General features: G+C 40.5%; 1 protein-coding gene across 5 annotated transcripts in view; it reads right to left on the reverse strand.

The window, feature by feature from the left end:
• The window catches only part of LOC117299231 (protein TsetseEP-like), a 34,747-nt gene that overhangs the window by 7,076 nt on the left and 10,359 nt on the right, over positions 1-17,312 (reverse strand). The window contains exons 2-9 of one of the 5 annotated variants that reach the window (XM_033782699.1): positions 13,490-13,908; positions 12,858-13,013; positions 11,992-12,270; positions 5,269-5,310; positions 4,023-4,070; positions 3,244-3,300; positions 2,594-2,689; positions 590-649 (exon numbers count right to left, since the gene is read on the reverse strand). In XM_033782699.1, coding sequence (XP_033638590.1) covers positions 590-649; positions 2,594-2,689; positions 3,244-3,300; positions 4,023-4,070; positions 5,269-5,310; positions 11,992-12,270; positions 12,858-13,013; positions 13,490-13,908 — 1,157 coding nt within the window. The remainder of the gene's footprint in view (positions 1-589; positions 650-2,593; positions 2,690-3,243; positions 3,301-4,022; positions 4,071-5,268; positions 5,311-11,991; positions 12,271-12,857; positions 13,014-13,489; positions 13,909-17,312) is intronic. The other 4 variants (XM_033782703.1, XM_033782700.1, XM_033782701.1 and 1 more) reach the window with 4 other exon arrangements.

Consider the following 17,312-nt stretch of genomic DNA (forward strand, 5'->3'; position numbering starts at 1 on the left):
GCATATGAAAGCACACAACTTCGTGTGACAGGGTTGGTTTTTCTTTCATTATTATTCCCAACTTCGACGACCGTTTGAGCTCAAACTATCACAGGTTTGTTATATTTTGCATATGTTGAGATACACCAAGTGAGAAGATTGGTCTTTGACAATTACCAATAGTGTTAAGTGTCTTTAACTGTTTGTGCAATCAGCCAAATAGAAAAACAAATTTCAGTCAATATTTTAACCACTTGTATTTTATTTTTAAACCACGGCGATACTTTCTTCCCAGACGACCATTTTATTGTCAACATTTTGCATTTTATTACACCATTCTGCGTTTTGACAACACAGTTTAGTATTTTCTTCTACCGCTGAATAAAAACCACCTGTTGATGCTCGTTATCTTACCGGTTCTGGGGTTGACTCCCTCTTCTGGAGTAGACTCTCTAAATTTTCAACCAATTTTCATTTACTACTATCACTACAGCAATACCTTCTTCTCGGACCACCATTTTGCATTTTTAATAACACAGTTTAGTATTCCCTTCCACCGCAGAATAAAAACCACCTGTTGATGTTTAGAGGTGGTGGCTCGTTATCTTACCGGTTCTGGGGTTGGTTCTCTCTCTGGTTCTGGAGTGGGCTCTCTTTCTGGTTCTGGTTCCTATGGAATTGTTAGAGAAGTTTCTTGGCATGTTTTATTTTTCTTGTATTGTGAAATGTTTAAGTTTTTGTTAGCAATTTGTAAATGCATCAGTTTTATTTATCGATGTTGTCAAATAGTTTCCTTAATTTTGTTTGTGTGTGGCATAATTTGTGACAACACTTCATGACAAATACGAGCCGAGCGTATGCAATTTTTGTGTGGTACCTTTGTATTCATACGTACACTATTTCGGCCTGATGCTTCATGGAGGCAACTTGAGCAATTGCCTCTGTTCAATGCCTTGATGCCCCTTGAAACATTCCAGTTTCAGGCTTGATACTTCACAGAGGCAAATGCCTTGGCTGCCCTCGGCATTGTCTTGCTGCCCCTTTAAATGTCCCAATAGAAATGTACAATTTCCTCATAGAGGTGCCCTTAACCAAGGATAAAATGCCTTAGTGCCCTAGCTCTTTTAAGAAATTAAGAATCAGGACTGATTATTGTCTGCCTTAAAATGAAATTACCATGAAATGTTTTGTTCATGTATTAAGGCAGCTATGTTTCCCAGGTTTATTTGTAGGTAGTTGTTAACGTTTCTGCATAAAACAGAAATCAGCTTTGAACAAAACTATTATTTGAATTCTGAGAGTGAAATTTGGAACAGGAAGTAAAAGTTGACTGTAGAAGATTGTTGAAACAAAACAAATAGATGCTGAAGACATTTGATTGAAAGTAAGGTTAGTGTACCATAATGAAGTAGTTTTAATTCAGATTTTATGTACGACACCTCAAAGACACCATGTTAGTTTTGAATAAAACTGAATATGACAAAAGTAATCATTTCAAACAAATGTGCACACAAAGGAAAACAGTTTGAAACCTTCACTTAAACAAAGTTATAGACCGACATTTTTTGTAACAGTCTTAGATTTAGAGTTGTGCGATTGAATCCCAAGGTTCAATGCAAACTATTTATAGAAGGTCTTCTATTTATAGAAAGTCTTCTATTTTTAGAAACAAGAAACTCATTCATGACGGTTGTTAACTTTGAACTTCCAACATTCTGGAATCTTAGGAATTTTTAGTAGAAATGCTGGTATTTTCTTGGACACCAAGAATGTTGTGAAGGCGATATTTGTTTAAATTGAACAACATTCGTTGTTAGGTGGAACCAAACGGAAACCTTTAAAATATGTTAACTAATAAGAAAAGCCTTGTTATTTGACTCTCTATGTCAGTTGCTTTAAGCCAAATTCTACTACTTTTGTTACATCAATTTCTGAATACAGGGACATGAATGTGGAGGTTTGTTAATGTCATGAATATGTTAAAATGTTTTAAACATTGTTGTTAGTTGCAGAAATGAAGATCGTAAAAGTTGTTTAATTGTGGGAAATTTGTTTCAAGGTTTTTAAACAATGTTGTTAGTTGTAGAAATGGAGATAACAATTTGGAGTTTGAAAATATGTGTTTGGAGTTATGTGTTAATCCACCATACATGTACCATAAGAAACACGCTTGTTTGTTAAGAAATTATATGTAGATAACAGTTGTTAGTTGTCAGATGAAAAAGATGTTTCATTTCAGCCTCTTGGAGATTTCAAGTAATGCTATACAGCCCTGGTGGTGTCATAGAGTTTTAAAGAAGAATTACATGTAGATAACAGGTGTTAGTTGTCAGATGAAAAGGATGTTTCACTTTCAGCCTCTCTCCTTTTGCTATGGTAGTGGTGTTATCATACTGTGGGTTAGTGTGAGCATATTTAGGCAGTCAGCAGCCCAACTGGTTTGAGTATGATCCAATAAAGTTAGAATAGGAGTTACAAAGAGATAACAGGTGTTAGTTGTCAGATGAAAAGGATGTTCCACTTTAGCCTCTTTCCTTCTTCAATGGTAGTGGTGGGTTAGTGTGAGAATATTGGAGGTTAGGTGGTGAAGAACTGGAGAGGAAATTCTCCTTACCGGTTCTGGAGCAACCTGTACAATAGGTTCAGGTTCTGGTTCTACTGCAGGTTCTGGTTCAGGTTCTGGTTCTACTGCAGGTTCTGGTTCAGGTTCCTAAAGTGTTGTCATGCAAAAATTTGCATAAATTAAACTGATCTCACCTTATGTTCCCATATTTGAAGGACAATTTTCTTCCAAAATAAGTTTTGTAAAAAATCAAACCTTGAAGTGATCTCGCCAGATATTCCCATATTTGAAGGAGGAAAATTTCTTCTAAAATAGTAACTACATTTAGATTCAGTCTCCTGACGATGACTAGAGCAAGCTAGTCGAAACGTTGAGACCAATTCAGAACTGACTCCGCAGCAGTACAGTTAATTACGATCCTATAAGCTAAAGTAGTAGTCCAGTCTAATTTCTATACCATCCGCTAATCCGTTAATTCAAACTATGGCCACCAATTTTTCAGTTAAAAGTCACCACTTACTTTAAGTAGTAACAAGTTTTTGAAAGATAAGTAAGTTAACTGAGAAATACACATAAAATTGGTCTTCTTAAAAAAAAATACAAAAAGGATGCGGTGTCAAAAAAAGGATGAGGGAGGGGACGATCAACTGGTATTTTTTTTATTTGGCCTTAGTTATGGTGGGTTGAATTCTAGTTCTTACCGGTTCTGGTTCTGGTTCTACTACCACAGGTTCTGGTTCTGGAACTGGTTCGGGCTCCTAAAGAATTATCATGCAAGTTATAAGATAGATGCTACAACAAAGATATTCATTTATTGTGTAAATAAAAATGAGTTTAGAGCTTAAAGATGAAAGTACAAACCTCATTCTCTTCCATTTAACATAAAGATGGAAAGTATAGCTCCAGATATTATTAATTTTTTTAATGAGAGATCACGCCATATCACAAGGCCATGCACGACCAATTAAAGATTATTATTATTATTTATTTGGCAATTCACATAAAAAAAAAAAATTACAAACAATTTAAACTAAAAGGATAAAACTCTTAAAAAGATGAGGGCAACACCTCACGGTCACCATGGGCACATTGCCACCTACTCCTGGGGCTGAAACAGGGTTATCCCCCTCACAGTTCATAAGGATGTAGATATGACCTGTGACCTTTGACATGTGACCTACATGTATGACTTATAGGGTGCGTTCGTTAAGCTTCCCTCAGTCAACCCCGGTCTGCCCCCGTTTTGTTCGAATAGCTTTAACCTCATTCCAGGGGCTTAACCGGGTCAGCCCCCAGTGCCCTGCTTTTAGAGTGGGTCACTTGGGGATGAACCGAGGTGCATGACGTCACCACGAGAGGGCGAGTGCGATCGCTCGATTAGCTCTTGTCAGGGGCTCACCCGAGTAAGCACCGCGGGGTCGACCCAGGGAAGCTTATCAAACGCACCCAATATAAGAGAAGGATAGGGGTGAGTTCTTACCGGTATTGGTTCCGGTTCCACCACTGGTTCTGGTTCCGGTTCTGGCTCCTACAAATTTTAATCATGCAATAACACTTTCACAATTCATGCTTTACCTACATGTACATTACTTTACACTACAAGTAAAGCCCGGTTCATACTTATGGCAAATGCGAAGCGAATGTTGGTGACGCATGACTGGTATGCTCTGCCCTTCAAATCGTGGGAGTGTCGTGGCCGAGCGGTTAAGAGCACCGAACTCAAACTCTGGTGTTTCTGATCAGCAGAGTGTGGGTTCGAATCCCCAGCCGTGACACTTGTGTCCTTAAGCAAGACACATAACCATTGCTTCGTCCTTCGGATGGGACGTAAAGCCGTTGGTCCCATGTGTTGTGTAAACGCATGTAAAAGAACCCAGTGCACTTATCGAAAAGAGAAGGGGTTCGCCCCAGTGTTCCTGGCTGGATTGGCAGCATATTGCGCCACAGCACCTTGTGAACCATTACATGGTGCTTAATGATTAGGTCTTATATCTCAAAATTCGCCCCACTCCTTGCAGTAATAATACCTGGCGCTTTGTATCCTTTGGCAAAAGGCGCGTTATAAATACGGTTATTATTATTATTATTTATGACGCAAGAAAATACACTTCACATGAAGTATACGCAAGCAGTATGAACCGGGCTTAAGGGACCAAAAACAAATAGCAAAGAAGAATTTGCAGGCGTATAAATAACCCTAGACACCCACAGCATTTTCCATAGTGCCCTGTGCTGTGGTGGCATTTATGTGCTTAGCAAGTTTATGTGCTTAGCAAGGGTTCTGTAAAAGTTCACTTGTCAGAACACTTGATATTCTCAGAAGCAACATTTAGGCTACAGGCCTGGAATTACACAAATGCCACAGCCTCTGTTGCCCCAGGTCTTGGTGCCCCTTCAGAGCCTTCAAGCTTTTACAATGGACTTGCCCTTTGCAAAATGAAAATGGCCTTGCCCTTTCAAAGATGAAACTCAAGGCCACGGCCCAAATTCATAGAGCTGCTCGAAAGCACAAAAAGCTTCTAAGCACAACAAAATTATGCTTACCATAATATAATTACCAGCCAAACTACCATGTAACATGTACAATTTGTGACCGTTACCCTACTCATTTGTGCTTAGCAGACAATTGTTAAGCAATATTTTCTGCTTGCGCGTCTCTATGAAAGTGGGCCCTGGAGGTTATCAAAATTTGCTTTCAATTGATAAGAAGTTCTTTAGGAACCTACCGGCTCTGGTGTTGGTTCTCTCTCTGGTTCGGGCGATGGTTCCTATCAAACAAGAAAAAAGTAAAATGACAAATTAACATCGTTAAAGGGTCTATAGATGTACTTTTTGTATGTCCACAGATCCACAGTATGTCCACAGGACCACAGTATGTCCACAGATCCACAGTATGTCCACAGATCTACACTTAACTTACACAGTTTGAAGATAATGATAGTAGAAAGCGTTCCTGGAAATATTACTTGCTGAGGTGCTGTAGTTTTTGAGAAATGAGTAAAAAAATGTCATGAAAATAATTATCGTCTCACTGATCATGAGACGAAAATTATTTTAGCATGTAAAACATATTTTCATGACATTGTTTTACTCATTTCTCAAACACTACAGCACCTCAGCATCTAATATTGTAAGGTACGCTTTCTAGTATCATTATCTTCAATTGGTGGAAGTACATGTATGATGTAAATCTGTGGACATTGTGTTTTGTGTTACAGAAAGTACCCAAATCCTTAAATCTGTGGACATTGTGCTTTGTGTTACAGAAAGTACCCAAATCCTTAAATCTGTGGACATTGTGTTTTATGTTACAGAAAGTACCCAAATCCTTAAATCTGTGGACATTGTGCTTTGTGTTACAGAAAGTACCCAAATCCTTAAATCTGTGGACATTGTGTTTTGTGTTACAGAAAGTACCCAAATCCTTAAATCTGTGGACATTGTGTTTTGTGTTACAGAAAGTACCCAAATCCTTTAAATGTTGTTTCTATATTTTCATGTTCTTGTTTAATGATCAGTGTTGTAGCACTCTGAGCAAAATAATAATAATAATAATAATAATAATATATTTATAAAGCGCCAAGTTGCCAAAGCGCTAGATACAAAAATACACTGTTCTGCCCAGTACAGATTTCCCCCAGATTGCACTTCCGCAATGATGGCCTCTGATCTAAACATGAATGATTTGATTGAACCGCTCGCTGCCTTTGGTGGACTAAATTGGATTTAGAGCCCCCAGTAAAATTGTGACGTCTTGTTTTGAAAACCGGCGATATGGAATTGCATGTTTTTATACCATGACAAATGAAACGAACACCCAGAGTAGTTTACATGTTTTTTTTTCGTAAACCAATGGTTCTTTTCAGAACCACCCAAACTCATCTAGAGATAGTCATTACATGGTGTTACCGCAAACCTTTCCACAACACTTTCCCTGTCTGAAGATGATACATTTATATTGGTTTACCAAGGAAGTGAGAGGTGGGGAGAGGGTAGGGTTGTGGGTTGATGGGGTGTGTGTGATGGGAGAAATGTTTCATTGCGTTAGTTACAGATATTTGTGTTAGTACAGTAGTGTGCAAAGCTACACAAATCCATGACAGCCATAGTAAAGTTGGAAAAGGCAAATGAGTAAATAACATTTATGTACAGTACTGGTACATCTTTATTTTGAAAAGTTTGTCTGCAGAACTTCTTTACTTTATACTCTCTTTGAATCAACATTTAAAGTAAAGTTTTGAAAAGATCAGGGCCCAATTTCATAGAGTTGCTAAGCCCAAAAGTTTGTTTAGCATGAAATTTCTGCCTTGATAAAAACAGGACTACCAACCAAGTTTCCATTTGTTGCATATTGCTCGTTACTGGTATTCAGCTGTTGTTTGCTTATCCTGAAAATCATGTGGAAATTTTATTGGTAATCCTGTTTTAATCAAGGAAGAAATTTCATGCTAAGCAATTTTTTGTGCTTAGCAGCGATATGAAATTGGGCCCTGGGGAGAACCCTAAAGATGCTAACCCTGGTTATTTTGTTTACCAGGGGTAGACATTTCCCAGGAGTTTCCCAGGGTTAGCACTTCAAGTGTGAACCAAATTTTCCCAAGTATTTCGTGGAAAAAACTTTTTAACCCTGGTCACTTTTTTTAAGTCTCAGGTTAGCCATTTCCCAGGAGTTTCCCAGGGTTAGCACTTCAAGTGTGAACCAAGTGTTCCCATAAAATTCATAGAAAATACTTGTAGTGTGAACAAGGGTTACGATGACCCTTGGGTTATCTTGCTGACCCCTTGCTGACCCCTACCTATAATCAGGGGACGTCCATCTACATACATGTCCAAAATGAAAAGGCCTGTGGTACAAGGTACTCCATTTGAATCAAGATAAGGTACAGCATTGAAAACGGCATTAATGGCACACAGATTGCCTACTGATATGATGATAACAGTTTTCATGCACAAATCTGACAACACAGGACTTGGTTACGTAGTACAACATGTAGCATGTTACAACAGAAACAAATACAGGCATACGGCTTCTTGGAGGCAATGCAAGCTAAATGATGTCATTGCCTTGGTGCCCCTTGAAATTATCTGACAGAAATTGAACCTTTCCTCACAGAGATAGCGCACGTATCTACAAAACAAGGTACTCAAGCCGCTGAGTATATACAAACTTTCAGAAAGATAGGTAATTGCAGTGATGAATTTTGAGACCCAATTAGTTAGCACCTTATAAGGGTTTACAAGGTGCTACGGCGCATCAAGCAGCCACAGCCAGGAACACCGGGGCAAACCCCTTCTCTTTTCGATTAGTGCACTGGGTTCTTTTACATGTGTTACACAACACATGGGACCAACAGCTTCACGTCCCATCCGAAGGACAAAGCAATGGTCAAGTGTCTTGCTTACGGACACAAGTGTCACGGCTGGGGATTCGAACCCACACTCTACTGATCAGAAACACCAGTTTGAATTCGGTGATCTTAAACGCTCAGCCACGACACTTCCACAAGATGTCCTTTACGGAGGAGAAATGTCTTGATGCCCTTGCACTTTCAAGAACTGCATAACAAAACCTCCATGCACACTAAGTCAATTGATCTCAAGTCCTGTATAAAATGTAAATAAATTTAAAGGTGACCTTTCCATTTTATTTTATTAAGTATATTGTAACTAGATTAATTGGATCGAAATTTGGTTCAGAAATGCCTGACAAACACCCGTTAGCTGATGAGTGTCATTATGCCATTTACAGGTGAATTTTTTAACTGGATAAACTTTCCTGTGGTTCACACACAATTTGTTTTTAAAAAGAATTGTTTAAACACTGTAAAGGACAGTTTCCATTTGAGAAAAACATGTTTTTGGTTACTTGTGCTGTGTGGCATTTTCAATGTTATTGACTTATGGTATAAATTAATACCACTGCATCACAACCATGACAACAAAGGCAAACTTCATAGAGCTACATAATATGAATTTAAATGTATCCTTATAGAGCATTCTCGGCCCCATCAAGAGTGAAGTTAAAGCCTGTAGGATCAGGTTTTAAAATCACATTCTTTGTTATGAATAAAACAGTTTTAAAATCTGGTCAAAACAGAGTGTCTAAATATCCCCCTTTCCCATGGGCCCATTATAACCCCATGTGAGCTACATATAAAACTGACTCAAAAAAAAAATTTTTTTTAGGGGTTGAACAAAGAATTGACTAGAGTGGGATTCGAAACAATGACCTCAGGATTAACGTGCCGGCGCTTTACCAACTGAGCTATCTAGCCCTATATTGGCGGTGTCCCTATTTTGTCAATATCTTTGTTCAGGGTGCCAGTCAGATGCCATACAATCGTTAACTTGTGGTTTATATGGATGGTTTATATTGATATCTAAAATAAAGACTTAGAAGTCATAAATATTGTTTGTGGCAATTCATTCATTAAGTACGGTACATCCAGTATGCAGGGTGTGCCCAGGCCGAATCATGTTAATTTCTTCTACTTGCCAAACTGCCAAATATGGTCGTCACGCCCGGTTGGATAACACATAGCGTGCATAAATTACTTATGTGTCTATAAATAGTTCACCCCACCGTTGGAAAAGTGTGGAAGGTCTGTGCAGTGTACATGTACTACTTCAAACAATCAACTGCACTGCGGTATTTTGATGAATCAAGTCATTAAGAAGGACAGGTGGGGGGGGGGGGGGGGGAGGGCTGAAGGGATATGGGACTGATTTTAAGTGGATCTCAGTTTCTAGAGGACCAGTCATATACAGTGTGCACTACAATGCATTTTGGCTGGTTACCTGTTCCTGCTACACACATGTAGTAAAATTTGTTCATGCAAAATTTGAGTGCTTGTTTGAGATGGGCCTAAGCTGTTGGCACAACAACAAATGTTTGCACTTTAAGGTGGGGTGGTCAATTGTTTTTCATAGGGAATCTTTTTTCATAAAAATAATATCATCAGCTGCACTGCTTCGCACCAAGAAAGTTGTTATGGTCATCAATTTTGGGAAAATTGCTTTGTTGCAAAGTGCTCACCAACCAAAAAGACTTATGGTACAAAAAATATCCCATAGACATGATAATTATAATTTGGGGGGGGGGGGGCTAATCATCCTTTCAAGGACGCGGCTACAATGTGTTCGAGAAGCAGGCATGCAAGGGCGCCTTTGGGAGGAAAAGTGGATGGTCTGGAAAACCCTGGTGGCACAGCAGAGAACCAACGCACAACTCAACTCACATATGGCCCTGGCCGGGAATCGAACTGGGGTCACCTTGGTGAGAGGCGAGCGCTTTACGCACAAGCCAACCATGCCAAGACTTATTCTATGGGTACACGTGCAAAAATTAGTAAATGGCCGGACATTTCGACCCTAGCAGAGCCTTTCTCAAAGGCTAAAATTGGAGTATTGACCCCTCGCACACGCGTCACTTGCGGCAACTGTGCGGTTTATGTGTAATCGTCGCGTCGCCTAAAATGCGCACTTCATTGAATAACGCACAGTTTCATTACCCACCAGTATGGCAGTTTCAAGATTTTCTGATTATCACGTCAGGTGAATTGGGTCAATACAATCTATAACCCAACACATACCTAACTTCTTACAAACACACCTCTGGTGCGCACTTCATTGAATAACGCACAGTTTCATTAGCCACCAGTATGGCAGTTTCAAGATTTTCTGATTATGACATCAGGTGAATTGGGTCAATACCAATCTATAACCCAATACATACCTTTAACTTCTTACAAACACCTCTGGTGCAAAGTGGTTTTACTTTAAGCTTCCTTAATCCAATGTTTACTCTACAATTCATTGAGTACACAAATACATGTAGTAGTCCTGTTGAACAGGTGCTATGCGGATTAGTCAATTTGTAAACAAGGGCTTAAGGTGCACACAGGAGATTACCCTCAATCCAAGAAGGAAATAGGTCAAAGGTTAAAGGTGAATCACTGCAGGTCATTGTTAATAACACATGTATACTCCAAGGGCTCGGTTTCATAAAGCTGTTAAGCAGGAAATACTGCTTGAAAAATGTCTTTGCTAAGCAAAAAAAGAGTTGTGCACCAATTGCAACAATGTAACCTTAATGAAAGTTTGGCTGGTATACAGCTTTGTTTAAGCAATATTTGTTCTGTGCTTAGCAAGTTTTTATGCTTACAGGCTTTATGAAGTTGGCCCCAGGATGAATTTGAGCAACAACAGGGAACACAGGATATTGGTGATGTCATGCATTGTAAATACTATTTTTACAACGGACTTAAAGAACTCAATGCTTCGGGATACAAGGCCAAATTCCACAGAGCTGTTTAAGCAGAAAATATTGAGTAATATGCCTATGATTTTTTTCTCATAGAGATCGGGGAAAGTACTGAGTATACAATGCTAACTCACAAGGTGTACATTGGTAAAACCAAAGTTTTTAATATTCAGAAAATATTACTTGAACATTTCTGTTGAGCAACACTAACAAAATACCAGTCTGAGATGGGACTTGTGAAAATTGGTGCTTTAGCTTGTAACTTTTTTTCTGGCGAGCATAATGGCAGGCCTGACACTTCACGGAGGCAACAAAGACGATTGTCGCAATGCCCATGGTCATTGCCTTGGTGCCCTAAGTAGACATTTACATTTGCCTCATACGTAGGGTGCCCTTTACCAAGAAGAAAATGCTTTGGCGCCCTTGGCCTTTCAAAAACAAAGCATGTAATGGAGAAAGTGAAACAAGGTACAGTGTAGTGGTATGATTGAAGAAGAAAACCCCAAAGAATTACGATGAGTACTAGTTATAATACTATACAACTGGATTTACTTGAAGAGAAGAGTCTTTGGACCTTTTCAAAACCACGGCTTTGGCTTCGACTCAGGCTAGTTTTAGCTTCGGCTCAGGCTTAGCTTCGGCTCAGGCGATTGTTTTAACAATTCGCGCGTGCTTTGCACACGCGCTCAGGGCTTCAGACAAGAGGACGGAGCCTGAAGCCGAATCCAAAGCCGAAGCAATGTTTCGAAAAGGGCCTATGAAACATGCAAAGAGGAGAAAGCTTTGCCGATTTCATCTCAAGTAATTTCCCCCAAGAACAGGTCAACAATACATGTAGTTTGCAGGGACATTACAAAAAGTTTCACAAATGGCTTGTGATCACTTGACTTGCGCACACACAACATCAAAAGGTTCTAAGAGAAGTATTCCCATTTCAAGCAATCTGAAAAACTTCAGCCAACGTCAGCTCATTCTTAGCCTTTTTTACCCTGTAGTTTAGCAAGAGTCCCAAAGGTTGAAAACATTCCATGTGGGAAGGAAGAGTTAAATCATGCAATATGAGTGAACTTGTAGACAGAAGAATTTATTAGTCACACGATGAATCAAACCGGAGAGTTAAAATATCTCGTTAACCACCACAGCTTGTTAGTAGCAACGGGAATAATTTTTTGTAAAAAAAACCTACATCAGCCACTGGTACAGGAACGACAACAAGCTCTGCAGGGGGTTCCTGGTCTGGTTCTAGGATAGGTTCCGGTTCTGGGATGGGTTCCAGTTCTGAAGGGGGTTCCTCGGCAGTTTCAGGCTCTTCTGAGGGGGTTACCTCTGGGTCTGTTATGGGTTCTTGGTCAATAATGGGTACTGGGGTAACAATGGGTTCTGGTGCGTCAATGGGTTCTGTTTCAACTGAGACCTGGGTCTCGGGTTCTGATGGGGGTTCTGTTAGAGGTTCTGCATCCTCCACCTGGGTTAATACAAGGGGTTAAAACATCTCGTAGCGTTAATGATGGCAAAGATTAGAGCTTTCCCCCTAAAAGATCATTTCAAAAAATCTGTGAAAAAAAACCAATTTTTCCAAGGAAAATGCATACGTATAATTCTCCAATGAAAGGTCGATAATGCTGGGTAAGGATCTTGCTTTAGAAAGTATAAAGCCAAATATTGAGTTGGTAAAATAAACAAATGAGCAAGAGAGGGATGGCTGTAAACACTAGAGTATTTTACACAGGGTTAACGATGCAAAGCTTGGTCCAATGTCACTGCACTGCTTGTATAGAAGTCTAAGGTGCAAATAGCACGGGGGCAATAAGCAAAGGGGCAAATTAGAGCACAGGGGCAAATATAACACAGGGGCAAATATAGAACAGGGGCAAATATAGAACAGGGGCAAATATACATAGTACAAGGGCAAATATGTACATTAATGCAATGGGGCAAATATAACACGGGGGAAAATATAACACGGGGGCAAATGTCCCAAAACCTGCAAGCAGATTATTTCTGCTCACAGTGCGGCCCTTGGTTCACGGTTCTATACTACTTGGTTCTTACCCTTTCTGGTGAGGCTTCTCTCTCAGGCTCAGGGCTTGGTTCTCTGATTGGTTCTGGAGTTGACTCCACTACTGCTGCAGCGACGGCGATGACTACCTCGGGCTCAGCTGCTTCTTCTTCAGGCTGTGTGGCTGCTTCTTCTTCCTCCTCGGCGACCTGCAAGACAAGGAAACAATAAATAAGTAACTGGTCAACTTTAGGGTTCGTAGGTTGGTGTAGTGGTAATATATTTTCCTCCTGGCTCACCTCCAGGACCCGGTTCAAATCATGTAGGGGGGGCACTACTTGGATTGGGATTTCAGTCCCTACTCAGAACTTGACTGTAGGGGGTTACCCTTGGCAGGCCTGAAAAGTTCATCTTTGAGCAGGCAAGGCCATTTTCATTTTGAAAAAAGGGCACCAGGCCAGTCAACTTGAGTTGACAAAAACGACAGGTCACTACAATAAAGTTGAAGACCTTTGGGGATGAATTTGCTGGAGACGTATACACTCAATTATGATTACTTGAGTGAGAGAAGAGGCTAGGAAAACAATCACAATATTTTTCATAAAAACTCTCTCTATAATGTTCACCCTCCTTGATGTAGACTTTCTGTTAAGACTCCCTGCCATAAGTGACTCTTCTCCCTCACCTGTGCAACTTCAGGGATTGCGTTGGGTACCGACTCGACTGGTACCGACTCCTCCACAGAAACCACATTCTCCTCCACTGGTTCCTCTATTCTCTCCGGTTCTGACTCCGGCACCGGGTCCGTCGCAACCTCAACGACAACGGGCACCAGGCTCACCCCGTTCTCCTCCGGTGCGTCCCCGTTTACCTTCGGGGCATCGTTCATGAATTCCTTCTGTATCGCCTCGTTGGCATCCACGGTGATGCCGTACTTTTTGTTGTGGAGGTCGAGCTCATGGTCGACGACGAGGAGGGCGGTCTGCTCGCCCCCGCTCTTGATTCTTGCGACGACTTGGGCGTGTGTTTCTCGCTCGATGTTGACCCCATTGACCTCGATGACTCGGTCGCCTTTCCTGAGACAAGCTTTCTCTGCTGGGGATCCTGCGTAACGAGGAGAAAAAATTCAACTTTAGTATAATAGACATGTTTCCCTACAGGCCTGTATGCTTTGTTTATAAAAGGGCAAGGTTTAGGGCACCAAGGCATTTTGTCTTTGGTGAAGGCAGGCCTGGAATCACACGCAGGGCGCAGCATCCGTTGCCCCTGGTCTTGAAGCCCTTCTAAAGTTTCCCATTGACTTTAGGATTTTCTAATGGAAGTGTCCTTTGTGAAATGAAAGTGTCCCTGCCCTTTAACATGTTTAAAGATTAAATTAAAGGCCCGTAAAGGGCACCCTACAGTATGAGGACATTGCCAATTGCTACTGGAGCATTTCAAGGGCACCAAGGCAATGACCAGGGGGCATGGAGGCAATCGCCTTTCATTGCGTCCGAGAGTATCAGGCTCACTTGATTATAATTAAGGCTGATACACATTTCCTTGCGTTTACGTCTTATTTCTTATCCTACATATCTTGAGTTGTAGAGATTTATTGAGCTCAAGCCATCTTGTTTGAGCCTTGGGCTTAAGATGTACAGAAACACCTAACCCTTCTAGCATGCTTCCTAATGCAAGCAGGGGGGAAATTGAGTCTGCTTTTCCCCATCCGTACCACAAACAACCCATCAAAATGAATCGGCAAGTTTTATTTATTTCTGTCCGACTGATAAGGCCTGCACCTGAGGCTTACAATTATAAGCAACGACTCTCTGCTATAAATAGTGGCTTTGACCATAATCTCATTTTACTGCTTGAAACCTTAACTAAATTAAAATAATAAAGCACTTTTTACACATCGATAATGTTATAACCATCGCTACAAAATTCAGAAATGTTTGAAAAAGATTTCACCAGAGACCTTAGAAAGACCATGACAGACCAAACAATTGTTCTTTCATCTGCAAAATTGCACAACATGGCTAAATTAAAGCAAGGGAATTCTGCTTATTGCTGTCATGTGAAAAGGGACCTTGGAAAGTCCACACACTGTTGTCCTTTCACACCAATAAAAATTAGAAAAAATGAAAAAACCTTGCTAAAATTAAGCCTGGTACACGTACACTACTAGACCGCTCAACTACGACTATCCACAAAGTATATTAAAATTACATGGACGATGTATATAATTCAAAATTAACATGTAAACGTTTCAATTCAAAAGGTGATTCATTTTCATACTGATTTTAGTGGTACAATGTATAGGGCCTAAATATAAGGTCTAAATATTTACACAGGTACAGTGTGTACTAACTATTGCAGTCCTTGGTCCAAACTAAACAAAACACTGTTTGATTGGGATGGGCAACCATTGGGGGTGAGTAGGGTGGTAATACAATACAAGTACTTGTACCAAAGCCAAGACCAGTATTATACCTAAAAGATCATGCCCATCGTTTTATTTGTCTTTACTGCAAAGAGCACTTTAAACACTCTAATCTTCTTCTATTTGTCTAGCAGCTGTAAGTTCAACTACCAGCATGTGTAACTTACGAGGTACATTGTGTATATGTACCAACCAGAGGGCAAAAGTCCACAAGACTGGAGGGCTTGCAGTAGCTCAACATTTGTACTGGACGAGGCCCGAATTAACCCATGACACACACAGCAATAGACCGCCCCATTGTGTATTGACCAATCACAACGCAACAAAGGTCCGACACTAAGGTCCGACATGTGTGCGCGTATGCTTGGCGCGCGCTGCAGAGTTGTGCAGAAAGGCGTTGGAGAGCCCGACGCGTTCTTGCTCACACGTGCATCGTGGGTGGAGCCTACTGGATCGGTCTATTGCCATGTTGCCTTCATCTGCAAGGTTCCAATACAAACTTAAATTTTCCACACACAATGTAGAAGTGCCCCTTACCTGCTCTATGCCCTTACCATAGAAAAATTGCTGTGCCTGTTCGAGAGGGAAGTTCAAGGCGTGGACATTTATTTTACAAGTTAATTTGTACTCGAACTTTAACAAGGGCACCACAGCAATACAAACTTAAATTTTTCCCATAGTAGAAGTGCCCCTTACTAGAACGAAGTTCAATGCATGAGTTTTCAAATTGGAACTTTACAAAGGGCACCACAGCAAAAGGATAGGGCACTACAGCAAAAGGATAGGGCACTGCAGCATTGGCTGTGTGTAAAGCTGTGGGGGTGATGTGGGCTAATTTGAGGCGTGCCTGCCTTTAAAGCAGAACATTGTGACCAATTAGCATACCATTGCAACATTTGCAGGCCTATTTAATGTCCATGCTGATAAAACACACTGATAAAACAACACAATGCTTTTCCATGACTGTGACACTCAGTAATGCTCAGTGGTGGGTATATATCCATAGTTTATCATCCAGTATAGTCTGGCGACCCTTTGCACCTAGCTATATTTAGGCCAAGTAAAACGAAATACCAGTAGTTCGTCCAGGTTCTTCCCCAAAAAAAGGAGGATGGGGGCCTTTTTATTTTGTATTTCAAAGTGGCCACCAAGCATTTTAACTTTAAATGACAACCAATTCTTCATTTTAAGGTAGTCACCTTTTACTTAATGTAGGGTAACAAGTTCTGAAATGACCAGTGACTTTTATGAAAGCTAATAATATTTGTCTTAAAAAAGGATGTGGCCTCACAAAAAGGATGAGGGAGGGGACGATTAACTGGTATTTTTTTTCTATTGGCCTTATTGTCTGGGGTCCTTTGCACCTTGCTGTATTGACTCAGATCAAACTCCCATGTATCAAAGGTCACGAAGTCTGTACTTGTGTACAGTTCACACCCAACTAACCCAATAGCAAGAACTCAACCTCAAGGGGGTAATGTGCACAGGTGTATACATACTTGAATGGCAGAATGTACGACCTGTGGGAATGGTGGGGAACAGACAAATTCTAACAGTAATACTACATTCATGTATTATACACATTGTTTGTCTGTATGTATTGCACAGCAAAGAACTTCCTTTTTAATAACAGGCACTGGACCAGTGTTGGTAATTGACAAGGGGTGTGTTCTCACTTGTTGTATCCCAACATGTGCAATAACAAATCTGTGAAAATTGCAATCAAAGTTGCAAGAAAATAGTGAATAAGTAAACTTTAACTCAGAGGACCAACAGCAAATGTCTTGGTGCCCTATGCTTTTGCTGTTGTGCCCTTTGTAAAGTTTCAATACAAATTTACAATTTCCACATACATTCGAAGTGCCCCTTAGCAATAGGAATTTAATGCTGTGCCCCTCCAAGAGCGAAGTTTAAATCCTGCAAAATAGGCCTACACAGTATGCAAGGGGTAGAAACATTTTACCCTAACAGGTCTGCAAATTAAACGACAGGGGATGCAAATCACCAACTTTAAAAATGAAATAGGTAGATCACAAGAACCCCCCCCCCCCAAAGTACATCTGGATCACACCATGACAGGCAT

The sequence above is a fragment of the Asterias rubens genome, chromosome 14 (assembly GCF_902459465.1).
Source record: "Asterias rubens chromosome 14, eAstRub1.3, whole genome shotgun sequence".
Classification (NCBI taxonomy): Eukaryota; Metazoa; Echinodermata; class Asteroidea; order Forcipulatida; family Asteriidae; genus Asterias; species Asterias rubens.